At 40.1% G+C, this 17,892-nt stretch overlaps 1 protein-coding gene across 3 annotated transcripts in view; it reads left to right on the top strand.

The window, feature by feature from the left end:
* The window catches only part of malrd1 (MAM and LDL receptor class A domain containing 1), a 430,000-nt gene that overhangs the window by 277,886 nt on the left and 134,222 nt on the right, over nt 1–17,892 (top strand). For all 3 annotated transcript variants that reach the window (XM_059972137.1, XM_059972136.1, XM_059972138.1), the window contains one exon: nt 14,936–15,093. In XM_059972137.1, the coding sequence (XP_059828120.1) occupies nt 14,936–15,093 (158 nt within the window). The remainder of the gene's footprint in view (nt 1–14,935; nt 15,094–17,892) is intronic.

The raw sequence follows: 17,892 nt of genomic DNA, 5'->3' as shown, positions 1-17,892 counted from the left end.
TCAGAATGGAATAAATGCTGTTGACATGAGAGAATGTTTGAACAGGTTGATCTTGGCTGCATATATTATGATATTATATTTAACAGTACTCTTGTAACACAAACAGTGACTGAATACTGTCCTGTCAAGCTGTACAGATGGTTAAACTCCATTGGTACTCTTGCAGCAAGTCAGCAATTTCTGATTCTGAGTTATGTGGAAGATATTGGAGTTTTGAAGACTACTGTTTCATATGCAAAGAGGGGTCAAAGGAAAAATATTTTGAATCTGACGAATGATAAATCAAAGTATTGAGTGCAGAAGATGGGAAGCCATATTGAAGTTGTATAAGACATTGGTGAGGCTTAATTTGGAGTATTGTGTGCAGCCTTGGTCGCCTAGCCACAGGAAAGATGTAAATAAGGTTGAAAGAGTACAGAGAAACTTTCAGGGCATGTTGCCAGATCTGGAGGAACTGAGTTAGGAGGAAAGATTGAAAGTTATGACATTATTCCTTGGAACACAGAAGACTGAGAGAAAATTTGATAGAGATATGCAAAATTATGAGGGGTATAGATAGGGTAAATATAAGTAGGCTACTTCCATTGAGTTTGGGTGAGGTCCTGGGTTAAGGGTGAAAGGTGAACAGTTTAAGGGGACCATGAGGGAAGTCGACTTCACTCAGAGGGTTATGAGAGTGTGGAACTAGCTGCTGGTGCAAGTAGTGCATGTGAGCTCGATTTCAACTTTTAAGAGAAGTCCATTGCTTCATTTGAAATATGCCTCACCTACAAACTGAAACAGCAAGCAGAACTCTCACACCACATCCTGCACCAGACCGGCTGCACTTGAAATTTGGAGTAGATTAGTTTGATTGTAATGGAACAGATGATACTGTTGTAACAGACTACTTTTCCAGTTACCCAGAGGTTGCAACACTACAATCAACATCCAACACAGCGCTCATCACCATCCTGAAAACTGTGTTTGTGAGTCATGGAGTCCCATGTGAGGTAGTATCAGAAATTCTCCACAATTTTTGAGCTGTGAATTTGAGTCCTTTGCCAATGTTCAATGTATAACTTCTAGCCTATATCACCCACAATCTAGTGGCCAGGCAGAGTGTTCAGTCAAGGTAGTGAAGGGCCTCATGAAATAAGCACAAGATGGATGAGAGGATTTTCACAAAACTCTAATGGCTTACAGAAGTGTGCCACTCAGAATTATCTCTCACCAGCACAAATGATGATTGGTCAATGTGTACGCATTAAACTTCCTAACATGAAACTAATATGAAAACCTGTTGACACCTAAAGAGCACACAAGGTCAAAATGGTTAAAGTACAAGCGAAAGCAAAACAGAAGCAGGATCAGCACAAGATTGCGAAAAGCCTACCAGACCTAAAGCCTGGAGATCAAGTGCAAATCTGAAATCATGAATCCTGTATGAGATCCATGCAAGGATATGTGTAAGAGGAATAACTCCACATTCCTGCCAGTTCCAGATGGAGTGATGGACACCTATGAGAAGAAACCTCATAGATCTACTACCACATGCTCCAACCATAGCTGTGACATGTCATCTGTCAGTACACCAAAGGAGCCAGCATATGTAAAAAATGAACATATTGATCAGAGTTCTCAGAAGGACGTGCATATTATTGCAGCAAGCACAAGCAATGCACCTGTGGAAACAAATAGTAGACCAAAAAGGACCATCAGCACCTCAGAGACTGAATGAAAGTTGATAAGTGGATAAGGGACTGTAGTTGCTCATCACATTTGAAGTTGGAAAGAGACAGACTACGGAATGCAGATATCTTTATTGGAAAGGATCATCTTTCTTTGAAGGTTTATGGAATCATAGTATTGTGTTTGTTTTTCGTTCAAGATGTGGGATTATGTGTGCATAATAGAGAACGTCAGTTCCCAGTGGGCAATGCAAGGGGTTTACGGAACCAGAAGCTATGATGGTCACCTGGTTGAGCAGCAGTTCAGTAATGGAATGTTCTAACATAAACCCATGCTAAGTTTGTCTTTTATAAGAACAAACGCAATACTCACCAGTGCAACATAAAGAACAGACTTCAGAAAGCATCTGGTTGATGCAACAATAGGCTTTGCATTAAGAGTTAGGTTATAAAAATAATGGGCTAGTTAAAGTAATTTGCATTTTGTCCACAGTCATTTTGATATTTTTTGTCTATGTACATTTACTGTCAACCTCTAAAAATAATGTTGCATCTGAAGACTCCAATTAAAGTTTGGAAATTTGTCCCCATAATTGATCTTACGTGAAGTAGTCATTTCAGTTTTCACTTTTCTCTTTTTTTTCTTGTGTCAGGCCTATACTTGGCAATTTGGGTTTTGCTGGCATCCCAGTGGACTTCTAAAGGTTACCAGAAATAGTTTTATATTATCTTAGCAATGATCTCCAGGTTATTTTAACTGTTTCCAACCCAAGGTTTTACCAATCCAATCCTTTAAGGAACTACATATACTAGTTAAAACATTGCTTCAATCCATGTTATTTATCCTTAACATTGAGGCAAATTTCATGTAAAGCTGTTGAAATGCTGCATACCCTTCTGCACAAGCACACAGGGCTGTAAAGTCCTGCTGTCATCTCTGCACACTTCCAAATCCAACCTCACCCTCAGTGAATTATGAATATGCACCCATTTTGTGACTAAGCACATGCCCAGTTGAAGGTTCTGGGCTCTGATTTAAGAGTAGGTTAACTCAATATGTTGCTGACACTTTGTAAGACCATTTTGAGCTGGTGAAAAGTCCACTGTAAAACCTCCATCAATCTCAATGTGTACTAAATGACCCAGATTTCTTCTGTGTTTTTTTTCCATTTCTTTCTCTGTGAAAGTAGCTGGCCTTTTGACTAATTTTTTAATAATTCCAAGGTATATTAGAAGTGTCACAAAGCCTGCTGCTTTGGGCTAAGATCTAGGACTTTATTTGAATCGATTTTCAATGTCAGATGGTGACTGTGAGATTGACTGCTGCTACCTGTGGCTATAAGGGATTGCATTCTTATCAAAATCCTAATTAAAAGAATCACTCAATGTGTAGAGAATATGTGCTTTATGAATGACAGCATGTTTCCATTGATCAGCAAAGTGCTCTTTACATGATGAAAAATTGAACAATGTAATGACTGGATAACAGATTCACAATAGCAAGGACCCCTTTCAGGATAATTACAGATTAATTACACTACAGAAGGAAACTATTGGGCCCACTGTGTCTGTAGTGCCTCTAACAAATTTCTGCTGCCTTTCCTTAAACAAATCATACTTTGTCCTAACCATTGTAAATTCTGAAACAGCAACAAATCTTCCAGAAGAAATCAGTAGATCCAGCAGCATTGAGGTTGGAGGAGAGTGGTGGTATGGGGTAATTAATTGTTGAGATTTTGGGTTAGTCCCTATTGATACTGATCCTGCTTATTATTTTAAAAATTGTCCCCATCACCCTAGATAACTTGACTGAGCTGTAGCTACTGAGTTTTTCTGTATATTTTTTATAAGCAAGGTTGTATATTTGCATTAAAAACATAAAATCTGTGTATAGTTACCTGATCGAGTAGTGTCAATGGAGAGAGAGACAGAATTAATATGTAAGGGCAATGATCTTTCATCTATTGAAAAGTCATCAACATGAAACATTATGATTTCTCTCTTCACAAGTGCTACCAGACTTGTAAAGATACAGATTAGCTTTCTTTGTCACATGTGCATTGAGACGTCCAGTGAAATGTGTCATTTGTGTCAAATCAAATCAGCAAGGACTGTTATGGGGCAGCCCGTAGTGTCGTCCCACTTCTGGCACCATCATAGCATGCCCACAACTTGCTAACCCTGACAGTAACTGTACTACTTTGGAATGTGGGAGTAAACCAGAGCAACCAGAGGAAAAGGGAGAATGTACAAACCTCTTATGAACAGCGGCAGGAAACTCCCCCCCCCCCCCCATTGGTGATCATTGGCATTGTAAGGCAACTGTGCAAACTGCTATGCAACCACCATGAGTAGTTCCAGCATCTTCTGGTTTTATTTAGGTTCAAGCATGTGCAGTTTCACTTTCAATAACTGTTACATCCATATTGTTCTAGTCTTCAGACACTGCTCATAAATCTGTAAGTGTTTCAATGGCTTGTCAGGGCCTCAACAGTTCCCTCCTTCACTTACCCCAGCAACTGTGAATGGATTCCATCTGTACCAGATAATTTGTCTCTTTAGGTGAACCTATTTTTTTCTGCTAAACCTCCTTTACCAGCTTTTAGCCCGTTTAGTAACCTAGCCATGTATTCCTTTGTTGAAACTCACAGCCTCTTCTTCCTTAGTGAAGAGCATTATGAATTACATATTTCATTATTCTGTTCCTGTAAGAAGTTCTTTTCTTTATAGTCATTGATCACTCCCACTTCTCCTACAACATGCTTGCATCATATTTGTGGATCACTTTTCAAGCTTGTTGCCAGTCTTTTCTCACACTCTCTCCCTCTTTTTGGTTCTGCCGTTTGATTTTTTTTCACTTCGCTTTTCACCCTTCTATAATCAGCTGTATTAATAATTTGGAACCTGTCACATGCCCTTGTATAGCTTAGGAACTGTGATACTAGATTTTGCACATTATTTACAAAGAGGAATGATTTAAAAGGATATGATCCAAATTCAGGCAAACTGAACTCGCTCATAAGTATACTTTAGTCAGTTTGGACATGTGCCAGAGGGCCAGTTTCTATACTAAACTCTTCATTTACTCTGTGACTCTATACATTTAATGTCACTGTCTCTGAAAATACTTTGGCACGGTCCTCTGAACGTAATGAAGGATATACTGTGGAAAGCTACAATGTCAAAGATAATTTTTGAGACAAGTTAGCCTTTTGAAAAGGGGCAAATACTTACAAGACTCACTGAAGTAAAATTAATGAAATATGTCATAAGCAGGTATATTAAAATACAGCAGAAGGAGTTAATTACATTATTACTTTTCTTCTACGCTTATAGAATTCAGATAAAGAGACAGAGCCTTTGGTTTGTTGCTTTTTTCAGCTTGTGGAAGATTAGTTTATTTTGAGGAGGCTCGTGAGTAAAGTTTAGACAGGCAAAGCATGAAGCTTGGAATATCACAATGAAAATCTCAAGAAGAAAACATTAGATATGGCCTCAGTTCCCCTTCTTAACCTCAGGCAATATAAAAGGCCAATAAAACCACCAAGGCTCCTTTCCTGTATCATTATATTGAAGAAACAGCTGCAATTTGGCTAACATACAAGATAGCCCATTAAGGGAAATGGAAAAGCAAGGAAGGGCATTTGAAAGGCACTGAGGTTTTTTTAAATTTTTAATAATTACCAAAATCACAGCCCAGAAGGATTTTTCTTGTGATTGCAATAGTATAATGATGTTCACATCTCTTTCATTAGCGAAGCAGTAGTATAACAATCTCAACCTTTTGGTGGAGCAACACTAAAATAAGTGTTAAAGGCTGAAGGGTGTACAGTCACAGAGTTACACAACATAGGAACCTGGCTTATCCATGCTTCTCTTTTCTTGTCCCATTTTCCTACATTCAATCCATATTCAAATTTTCTGATCAGATCTCCCTCCACCACTTCCTCTGACAGCTTGTTCTATGTGCCCTTCACTCTGTGAGGTAAAACATGCCCCTCAGATCTCCCTTTATTTCTTTCCCCTCATACTTTACCTTTACGTCTTCTAGTTTTAACTTCCCTACCTTTGAAAAGAACTGTGACTATCAACCCTATCTATGCCCCTCATGATTTTATAAACCTCCGTATAAGGTCCTGATGCACCATCAATAACTCTCGGAGACAGGAATTAAAAGATAGGCTTTTATTAGCTGCAAACGTGACCACGACATCTTGGAGACTGAGGGAGGAGCAGTGCCTCTAATCGCCTTTATACAGGGGTCTGTGGGAGGAGCCACAGGAACAGTCAGCAGAGGGGCGTGTCCAGACAGGTATACATAGTTTACCACAGCTCCCCCGTACTCCATTGAGAACAGCCCAATCCAATTTATCTTTATAATAAAAGCCTTCCATTCCAGGCAATATGGTGCTGACTCTCTTCTGCACTTTTTTCTTGCAGTACCACATCCTATTATTAGTTTTTAATATTCAATAATCAGTAGATCAATCAGCGTCTGCCTAAAGGGAAACAAAGTTAAAGTTACAAGTCAGACGCCCTTTATCAGAACAAGGGGTGGCATGGTACTGTAGTGGTTAGCACAATGCTTTACAGTACCAGTGATGCGGGTTCAATCCCTGCCATTGTCTGTAAGGAGTTTGTACGGTCTCTTTGTGATCACATTGGCTTCCTCCAAGTGCTTCAGTTTCCTCCCACAGTCCAAAGATGTACAGGCTTGTAGGTTAATCAGTCTCTGTAAATAGTCCTGTAATCAGGCTGGTGTTAAATCGAGAGTTGCTGGACAGTGTGGCTCGAAGTGTTGGTAGGCCTACTCTCTGCTGTAACTCAATAAATAAATATTTAAAATAAGAAAATTCTTAAAAATGACAATTTTTATTTGCAAAGAAGGTGGCAGAAGAGATGAATAGGGCAAAGGGAAAATCATGATTTGGTTAATACACCAAGTAGAGGATGTGATGTTGTTTTTCTCTCTGATAGGAGAGCTGTGAGAAATGAATGGAGATAAACTGAGCAAAACTCACAGATCAATGACTTAGAGTTGAAATGGTGAGCTCCAATACAGGAAGAGACAGTGAGTGACCTAAATTTGGAGATCTCAGTTTTAAGTCTAGAGACATTAATATGCCCAGACAGAAGGTGAGGTACAGTTCCTTGAGCCTATGTTGGAATTATTGTAACAGTTCCAGAAGCCAGCGACAGGCAGTCAGATAGAAAATGGAATGGGAAAGCAAAGTCCAGTGATGAAGAATTCAAAAACTCAAACCTGAAGGGACATTAAATGCAAGTCCTATGCAAAGCAATCACACAAGCTGCTTTTGGATTTTCCATTAGCAAGGATGTCACGCTCTGAACACTCACTGCAATGCACTGGATTAGAAGCACAAGTAAAATTCTGGTCCACCTGGAGAAAATGTTTGGGTCACTGGATAGCAAAAAGGGAACAACTGAAAGGCCGTGTATTACATATGAAAGTTTCAGAATAGTCTTTTTCTAAAAAAAATACTGTGCCAATCTTCCCAATAAATGACCAGGACTGTTAATGCTCCCATTGCTAGACGTCTGTCAGAAAATCTGCTGAAGTGTGGAGGCTGATTGGCTGGTGTTTGTGCTAAATTCACCCAAGGCAATTCTGCTTGCAATGAATGACCATACATATTCCAGGTTTGCTTGTAGGTTGGTATAGTAGCACAATCAGTGGTACTACTGATATTCATCTCCAGTGGCTCAGGTTCAATCTGGACCCCTATGCTCTCAGCATGGAATTTGCTCATTCTCCTTGTGACCACTTAGATTTCCCCCAGATTTTACAAAGATGTGCAAGTCCAGAAGTAAAATGTCCACTTCAAATTGCCTCAATAGAAGCGGGCAGAATTGCTGGGAAGGTAAGAAGTATAGCTCTTGAGGGATTGGATTGTTCTGTGAGCAGACATAGACCTGATGAACTGAATGGAAATATAGAAACCCTACAGCACAATACAGGCCCTTCAGCCCACAAAGCTGTGCCGAACATGTCCTTACCTTAGAAATTACCTAGGCTTACCCATAGCCCTCTATTTTTCTAAGCTCCAGGTACCTATCCAGGATTCTCTTAAAAGACCCTATTGTATCTGCCTCCACCACCATCGCTGGCAGCCCATTCCATGCACTCACCACTCTCTGCATAAACAACTTACCTCTGACATCTCCTCTGTACCTACTTCCAAGCACCTTAGAACTGTGCCTACTCGTGCTAGCTATTTCAGCCCTGGGAAAAAGCCTCTGACTATCCACACAATCAATGCCTCTCATCATCTTATACACCTCTATCAGGTCACCTCTCATCCTCCGTCACTCCAAGGAGAAAAGGCTGAGTTCATTCAACCTGTTTTCATAAGGCATGCTCCCCAAATCAGGCAACGTTCTTGTAAATCTACTCTGCACCCTTTCTATGGTTTTCACGTCCTTCCTGTAGTGAGGCAACCAGAACTGAGCACAGTACTCCAAGTGGGGTCTGACCAGGGTCCTATATAGCTGTGACATTACCTCTCCGCTCTTAAACTCAATCCCACGATTGATGAAGGCCAATGCACCATATGCCTTCTTCACCACAGAGTCAACCTGCGTAGCAGCTTTGAGTGTTCTGTAGACTCAGACCCCAAGATCTCTCTATCCTTCACACTGCCAAGAGTCTTTCCATTAATACAATATTCTGCCATCATATTTGACCTACCAAAATTAACCACCTCACACTTATCTGGGTTGAACTCCATCTGCCACTTCCCAGCCCAGTTTTGCATCCTATCAATGTCCCACTGTAACCTTTGACAGCCCTCCACACTATACACAACATCCCCAACATTTGTGTCATCAGCAAATTTACTAACCCATCCTTCCACTTCCTCATCCAGGTCATTTATAAAAATCATGAAGAGTAGGGGTTCCAGAACAGATCCCTGAGACACACCATGGTCACCAACCTCCATGCAGAATATGACCCATCTACAACCACTCTTTTGCTTCTGTGGGCAAGCCAGTTCTGGATCCATAAAGCAATGTCCCTTTGGATCCCATGCCTCCTTACTTTCTCAATCAGTCTTGCATGGGGTACCTTATCAAATGCCTTGCTGAAATCCATGTACACTACATCTACAGCTCTACCTTCATTAATTTCTTAGTCACAGCCTCAAAAAATTAAATCAGCCTCATAAGGCACGACTTGCCTTTGACAAAGCCATGCTGACTATTCCTAATCATATTATGCCTCTCCAAATGTTCATAAATTCTGCCTCTCAGGATCTTCTCCATCAATTTACCAACCACTGAAGTAAGACTCACTGGTCTATAATTTCCTGGGCTATCTCTACTTCCTTTCCTGAATAAGGGAACTACATCCACAACCCCACAATCTACTGGAACCTCTGCCATCCCTATTGATAATCATTGCCAGAGGTTCAGCAATCTCCTTCCTCTCCTCCCACAGTAGCCTGTGGTATATCTTGTCTGGTCCTAGTGACTTATCCAACTTGATATATTCCAAAAGCTCTAGCACATCCTCTTTTTAAATGTCTACATGCTCAAGCTTTTCAGTCTGCTGTAAGTCATCACTACAATCACCAAGATCCTTTTCTGCAGTGAATACTGAAGCAAAGTATTCATTAAGTACCTCTGCTATCTCCTCCAGTTCCATACACACTTTTCCACTGTCACACTTGATTGGTCCTATTCTCTCATGTCTTATCCTCTTGCTCTTCACATACTTGTAGAATGCCTTGGGGTTTTCTTTAATCCTGTCCTTCTATTCCATATGGAAATAAGGAGGGGCAAGTATATGAATTAATTATTTCATCAAAGTTATTACCAATACTTGGATTAATCTAGTGATTTATCCTAGAGCTTTATTTAGTTTGCTCTTTCCCCTCCCTCCCCCCCCCCACCCCCACCTTTATATTCTGGCATCCTCCTCCTTCCTTCTCAGGCCCGAAATGTCGACTGTTGATTCCTTTCCATAGATGCTGTCTGACCTGATGAGTTCCTTCGGTATTTTGTGTGTGCTGATTTGTTGTTGCATGTTTGAACATTTTGGTCATGGGCTTGCCATTAGAAATATTTGGAGTATCTGTGGCTTTGTAGTTGTTTGCTTCCCTTTGTTGTTTTGTAACAGGAAGGGGTAGGACTGGGGCTGGGTCTGGAGTAAGAAAGGAATACTGTTAAGAGCTGCAGCAAGGAGGTAGCAAATTTAACATCATCACTTCATTGAGGGTGGCGAAACAGTGCAAGTTCATAGAGGGATTGAACAGATGTGGACTGGGGAATTGGGCTGATTGGTGGCAGGTGATGGTCATGTTGGACTGTCAAAACCCAGGCATGTCAGGGGTTTTGAAGGTCACAAATGGGTTGTGGTGGGTAAGGTCAGGTGATGAGATCAGCAGGTTTGGGATTTACAACAAAAAGGTCAGGAAAGGGTGAAGGTAAGGAGTTACATAATAAGAAGTGATCGGCCTATAGGGAAAATAAGTGTGGAATTAATGTAACTTTATTTTTCATGGATAGCAAATACTCAATGGGCTGAAAGACCTGTTTCCATGTTATATAAGAACCAAGACCAAAGCCTTGCATCATTGTTAGAAGTTACAATTAAAGATAATTTTAATTTACTTTCTCAAATGTAAATTTTTCATTCTTAATTAAAAACAAATTTGTGATATTCCAAGTTATTGTTATTTTTTCTGCAAAATACTTGCTCTTTTGGATGCAGCAATAATTTCTTAAGAACAGAAAAATATAACAGAAAGAATTTATAGCACTTGAAATGAGTGAGAGAAAACTTTAACAGCCCAATCAATCATTAGTGAAGAGCATTATTCCGGAATGGGAAAAAAATCAATGAGCTATATAACAGGTTCAAATGCTTCTGACATACTGGGTAAATTTCTTGAGGATTGTCAAGCAGATTCAGGCAAAAGAAAGATTTTAACATCATTATGAAGTGTGCTCTAACATTCGAGGAGTCTAATCTGCGATGATATTTTTCCACTCTAGAAGCAAGGCTAGGTGAATTAAAGGGATGTGTGGCCTTTTCTCCTGTGGGCTATTCATGTGAGAATTTTCTGTATGATGCAGATTTCTTAATTTCTCCATTCCCGACATTCTTTTTCTATCCCAATGCAACAGGGCATCAATTCCTAACTCTAGTTCCCAATGCTTGGTCTGATTGCTAAAATGAGGCAGAGACCAGAAACTACAGGAAGGTAAACATTTGGAGGACTGCTGAATATTCTTGTCTTCCACCCAAGTGAAGTGTGAGCCAGCCCTTGTGGCCTAACAATCCTTTGAGCCGTCAGATTCCATGATGATTGGGATGACTAACAGGACGAGGTACAGGAAATAAACGAGGATTACAAATCTCCATTATTTAGATTGTTGCTTCTTATCACTATGACAGCAAATAATTGGAACCATGAACTTATTGAACTTTATGGTGCAAAAGAAAGTTACTCAGCTCGTAACATCCAGGGGAATGTGAGCCTAACCATTTTAAATGAGCTAATCATGTAAATTTCAATTGTACCAAGAGCAGAGTGCATCACCAATCATTTCTGCCTGAACTTCTGTCAATTGCAAAATTAAAGTGGGCCTTATCACATTACACACAATGAAACTCAAAGCTCCACATCATTACATTGATACATAGATTACAGGGGAATCTTGAACAGTCACAGATGTGCAGTGAGGAGTGGCAAAACGATTTCAATAAAAGTAAGTGTGAAGTGATGCATTTTGAAAAGTTAAATCAATGTTGGCTTTATACAATGAAAGATAGAGCACTTGGGAGAGTAATGCAGAGTTCATTGAAAGCAGCATCACAGCTGGACAGGGTGATTTAAAAAAAAACACATTTAGCATTCTGGCCATCAACAGTTAAAGCATTGAGTACAACAGTTGGGATATTATGTTGCAGTTGTATAAGTCATTTGTGAGGTTGACCTTGCAGTACTGTATATAATTTTCATCACCCTGCTATTGGAAAGGTGTAATTAAGCTGGGAAAGTCCTGATGAAGGGTCTTGGCCTGAAACGTCAGCTGTTTATTCTTCTGCATAGATGTGGCCTGACCTGCTGAGTTTCTCCAGCATTTTGTGTGTGTTCCTATGAGTGCAAGCAGCTACTGGCCACATCCATTCCCATAATGGATTTTATTAATTTCCTCAGTAGCATATCCTCAATACAATAATAAATTAATTTCCAGGCATTTTCCTCAACAGGAAGCATCTCCACTTCCTCAATGTGCAGGTCACCCTGGATTGTGTGAAGAACTTCTTGAAAGTAAATGACATGCTTTCAGCTGTAACACACAAGTGTTCTTCACCCAGAGTGAGTCTGCACTGCTGTATATTTTCAGTTGCCAAAGGAATCGATTCTGGTAAACAATGGTTATTCTCCATTTCCTTGGCTCCCTTGCAATCTCTGAGTACAGCAACTGACTGCAGATATGAAATCTAAACAGGTACTAGAATTAGTGTTAAAAACACCACAGATCCTCTAGATGTGAGTTCCCACTGTTTTGATTTATCTTCTAGTATCTGCCAAGGTGCAGAGGCTGTGTGGTCGTCATCTGCAAGCAGCACAGTTTCTTCAGCAGGTGTCAGAGGAAGAGCAACATGGACACCTGACACCTAGAGTCTCCGAGTTGGTGTTTGGAGATATGCAAAAACAGAGTACATTGAAAATCACATCTATTGCTGGGTATTTCTGTACGTTACCCATTCTTTCATCTTCCATTTGAGCAGAGGAGACGACATCAAAGGCAGAAGCCCTAAGGGAAGCTCCAATATAAAGTTCATTTTCATCAGAAATCTGAATTCAAATTAAGCAGCTCACACTACACTACAACCCCAAATAGAAGATGCATAAAGTCCCCTCATATTTTGTGGTGCTAGTTTGCAAGTCTGAAAGTTTGTAAGTTAGACAAGGGAGATCCAGTGGATGTATTGTACCTCAATTTTCAGAAGGCATTTGATAAGGTCCCACATAGGAGATTGGTGGGTAAAATCAGAGCTCATGGAATTGGGGGAAGATATTGACATGGATAGAAAACTGGTTGGCAGATAGAAAGCAAAAGGTAGTGGTGAATGGGTGTTTCTCGGAATGGCAGGTGGTGACTAGTGGGGTGCCACAGGGCTCGGTATTGGGACCACAGCTGTTTACAATTTACATCAACGATTTAGATGAAGGCATTGAGAATAACATCAGCAAGTTTGCTGATGATACTAAGCTGGGTGGCAGTGTGACGTGATGAGGATGTTAGGAGAATTCAGGGTGACTTGGATAGGCTGAGTGAGTGGGCAGATACTTGGCAGATGACGTTTAATGTGAATAAGTGTGAGGTTATCCACTTTGGGAGTAAGAACAGGAAGGCAGATTATTATCTGAATGGTGTAAAGTTAGGTAAGGGAGAAATACAAAGAGATCTAGGAGTCCTTGTTCATCAGTCACTGAAGGTGAATGAGCAAGTGCAGCAGGCAGTGAAGAAGGCTAATGGAATGTTGGCCTTTATTACAAAGGGAATTGAGTACAAAAGCAAGGAAATCCTTTTGCATTTGTACAGGGCCCTGTTGAGACCACACCTGGAGTATTGTGTACAGTTTTGGTCTCCAGGGTTAAGGAAGGACATCCTGTCTGTAGAGGAAGTGCAGCGTAGATTCACAAGGTTAATTCCTGGGATGTACGGACTGTCTTAAGCAGAGAGGTTAGAGAGACTGGGCTTGTACGCGCTGGAATTAAGGAGATTGAGAGGGGATCTGATTGCAACTTGTAAGATTATTAAGGGATTGGACAAGATAGAGGCAGGAAATATGTTCCAGATGCTGGGAGAGTCCAGTACCAGAGGGCATGGTTTGAGAATAAGGGATAGGTCATTTAGGACAGAGTTAAGGAAAAACTTCTTCTCCCAGAGAGTTGTGGGTGTCTGGAATGCACTGCCTCGGAAAGCAGTGGAGGCCAATTCTCTGGATGCTTTCAAGAAGGAGCTAGATAGGTATCTTATGGATAGGGGAATCAAGGGATATGGGGACAAGGCAGGAATCGGGTATTGATAGTAGATGATCAGCCATGATCTCAGAATGGCGGTGCAGGCTCGAAGGGCCGAATGGTCTACTTCTGCACCTATTGTCTATTGTCTATTATCTATTGAATATAACACTTCTATGAATAATTCCCTGACCATACATCAGCAGTGATTTGAAGGAAATTTTCTGTACTTTCAGATAAGTGGCATCTTACTGAAATAATTCCAAACTCAGCACAAGACAGACTTCCCTCAAATCAGTTTCTCCCTGCAAGAAGAGTTCTTGACTGTTTTGGACTGCTTCATAGCATCAGAGTAGTTGATCATTGTCATAGTCACAGCATCTGGCAAATCATGTACACAGAAACATATTGCACAGGTTGGTGTTCAATAGAAAGGAACATTGAGGAACGTACATTTAAGAATAAATAAAGGCCCTTTTATTCAGTATTCATCAAAGGGATTTCACTCTTGGAAATCTGAATGTGGTTCATGTTAAGTCTAACAGTAATTGAGTGTCTCAAGGTTCATAATGGGAAATAACTGATAAAAGAATGATGATCCCTCCGCTCAAATTCGATATGCTTGAAATACTGCCGCACATTCCTGCAAAACTCATCACTTTTCTCTGACACTCTCTGAGCCTGTCACTTTCAGTCTACCATATAAAGGAGAATTCCTGGAGGAGAGGCACCATGCATCAGATACCAGGTATCCTTGGTCATATTCCTCTGCTTCGCGTAGGAGTCTCTTCCACAGTGAAGCTTATGAGACTGGTTGTAAGAGTAGAACCAATAGGTGAAAAATGGTGTGAGAAAGGGACAAATTGAGTTGAGCTTTCATAATGACGTCTGGCAGAATAAATTTGCAACCTTGGTGGGTGTTTGATTATTTAGCTAGTATGGCATGCAGCATTAAGTCTGTAACTTTTAATGGGAAAACATCTTTAAGCTCGAGGATTCAGCTCGAGCACTGTCATGAGACACATGAACTATGAGGTACTGTTTCAGCATTTCCTTCGAAATGTGAACCACCCTAATGCTTTTCCAAGCACTTCTGACCAAACTCTGCATGTTTGGCTGAAGTATTTAACACGAGGCACACATGTAGATATGTAGAACAAAAAATCTGAGTGTCCCAAAATTAAGTGAAACTAGTACTTTGCTGACCAATGTTGGCGTGTCATTCTCCTAACTGACCAAAAACAAATGTGCTCTTTGCAGGTCACTTTCTGTACCTTGAAGCCATTCCTGGAGGTCTGAGGGGTGACAAAGTCCATCTGTGGAGCTCAGTGTGGAAGGAATCAAGTACTAAATGCACTCTGTCATTCTGGTATTATATGTCACAGAGAGCTACGGGCCTTATAAGAGTTCTTATTAAGGTAAGAAAGAGAAAGGTTTTGGGGAATATACTGTATATATAAGCACGAGAAGTCAGCAAAAAACAAAAACACCTTGAACTGCATTGTTTCATGGCAACCATTTTGAAAATGTGCACTGCACCTACTGGAGAATTATTGAGTGCTCCAGATGCAATTATGATGTTGTAGGTGTTGATTGGTTCCACGGTGCAGCTTGTTTTAGAATCATATACTGAGACAGACCCTTCAGTCTGCTGATTCAGTGCTGACCATCAAACACCTGTTGCACTAATCCCATATGATAGTCCACAACACACACAATGCTGGAGGAACTCAGCAGGTCAGGCAGCATCTATGGAGGTTAATAAAGAGTTAAATTTTCAGGCTGAGACTATTCATCAGGACTGGAAAGGAAGGGGGCATTCTGAATTTCTCTATTGCTCCAGCATTTGTGTGTGTTGCTCTGGATTTCTAGCATCTACAGAATCTCTTGTGTTTGCCATTTTATTCTCCTCCTGGATTCCACACTCTCCTACACCTTGGGGCAATTTATAATCAATTAACCTACTCAGCATCAAGAAATGAAATTAATTCCATACACTCCTGTCTCATAGGTACCTTGGAGTTTGGCATATGGGAATCCATTCAGCCTTAAGTTTATAAAACTTATCTTGTACTGCGGCTCACTCTGGGCTCCCCCAATCTTTCTCTCTAAGTGACTCTGATTCCTTTTTCCTCTATGTTTCAACCTTGACTCTCTGATACGCTGTTGTGACACTCAACCCATCAGTGAGGCCCTGCTCTACCTGTACCAATGGCCAATGATGATTCCCCTGCACGGGGCCCACACCTAAGGGTCTGATTCCCCAAAATTGAGGATTTACAGCGTTTCTTCTCACTCTAATTCTACCACACTGGGGCATTGTTCTGCAAAGGCAGAGGAAAAGAAAGAGCAACGTTGGTGAATTAAACCCTCATGCAGAGTAATCCTTTTCCAGAAGCAGATCAGTATTTTAGTAATACCTATATAAGTATGGAGCTGTCAGATAGAGTGAAAAGCTTAGACCAATGCCAAGCACAGCTTCTGCAATGTCAGCAGCGTGACTTTTTCTATTCACTGCTTCATTCACCCTCACCCTCTACCCCGTGGAGAATGTTTCACTCCATTGCTCAATCTGTCTTCACCTCCTCACTGCTTCTTCCCCTTTCAGTCTTTATTGCTTCCTATCACAGCATTTGTCCTCTCTCTTTCATTCTCCTCACCAATTCTCCTCCATGACTCTTTCATTAAAACACAGGAACATTTAAAAGAAAAAAACAAAGTGATGAAGCTATTCAGTCCCATATGCCTGATCTTCCATTCAGTAAGGTGATCACCACCACTTCATGCACTTCAAAATTACCAAGTAAATTTATTATCAAAGGACATGTATGTCACTCTATACAAACTGGAGATTTATTTTCTTGCGGGCATACTCAATAAATCCAATAACCATAGCAGAATCAATGAATGACCACACCAACTGGGCTTACAACCAGTGTGCAAAAGACAACAAACTGCAAATACAAAAAATAAAAGAAATAATAATAAATAAATAAGCAATAAATATCGAGAATATGAGTCCTTGAAAGTGAGCCCATAGATTGTGGGAACTGTTCGGTGATGAGACAAATATCTTTCCTTTGGTCAGTATTAATTTCTTTCCATTTTATTTTCTTTCTGTGATCAATCATTCTCAACTACTTCATGAATAGAAACGGCCTCCCACTCTGCACTCCAGACTCCTTATTATTTATCTGTCACATCTTCTTCAGTGATTTCTTCTTCAAAGAAAACACCCCCAGCCTTTGAATCAATCCTTGTAACTGTAGTTGTTCATTCCAGGAATCATTCTCAGAAGGTCAGCTGGTGACTTATCTATTTTAAGGATAGGCATTTGTTCCAATACTTGCTACTAATTCCTAATGTGTGTAGTGTCTCATCTACTTTGTCTTGCAATATTTAGAACCGTGTTCTTTCCTGAGTGAAATTGAAGCATTGCAGATATTTAGAACTTTAATATTATCCTCAGCATTGTGTAAAAGTGCCCATTTTGACCTTAATAAGTCAAAATCCTCTATGTACTTCCATCTGACAATTTGCATACCCAGAAAATACTTCTGAGGTTCCGTTTAGGTTGGTGGTTAATCTTTGTCTTGCATACTCTGCCTCTCTTATTTTACTTTTCACTTCTTTACTGATCCTTTTGTAATCAACCTGGGTTTTACAATTCGATCCTTGTAGCCTTGCAACATTTCAGCAGCCATTCTTTCATTGGATCTTTCTCTGTAGTTTCTTCATCATCCAGGGAGCTGAGGAATTTATTTGTTTTTCCCTTGTTTCTCATGAAAATGAGCCTTACCTGTACTTGAACAATTTCATCATTAAGTGGTCAACTTCTGGTTTCAGTTTACCTGGACCAGATCCATTCTTACCCGACTGAAATTCAGCTTCTTTCACTGGAATATTTTCACTTTGGTTTCCTACTTCTCCCTTTCTATAGCTAAATCTTCTGTTGTGATTACTAACCTCCTACATGGAGCCTATAATTTGAGTATACAATGTAATTTAAATATTTTCTTTTCAATGAGCTGTAACTTTATTGACATACTATATCAGGGGCAAAGAGAATGGAAAATATGCATTTCTGAGATATTAACTGAAGAGATCGTAATCAAAATTAATTAGAAATTCTCTCTAACACTGGAAAAAATATTAAAATAGCAAAAGGCAAATCATTATTTTCAACAGAAATTTAAAGTGGGCTAGAATCTTCTCGC

Source organism: Hypanus sabinus, chromosome 6 (genome assembly GCF_030144855.1).
Source record: "Hypanus sabinus isolate sHypSab1 chromosome 6, sHypSab1.hap1, whole genome shotgun sequence".
Lineage (NCBI taxonomy): Eukaryota > Metazoa > Chordata > Chondrichthyes > Myliobatiformes > Dasyatidae > Hypanus > Hypanus sabinus.
The sequence above is the reverse complement of the archived record's forward strand: the minus strand, read 5'-3'. Positions and strand labels throughout refer to the sequence as shown.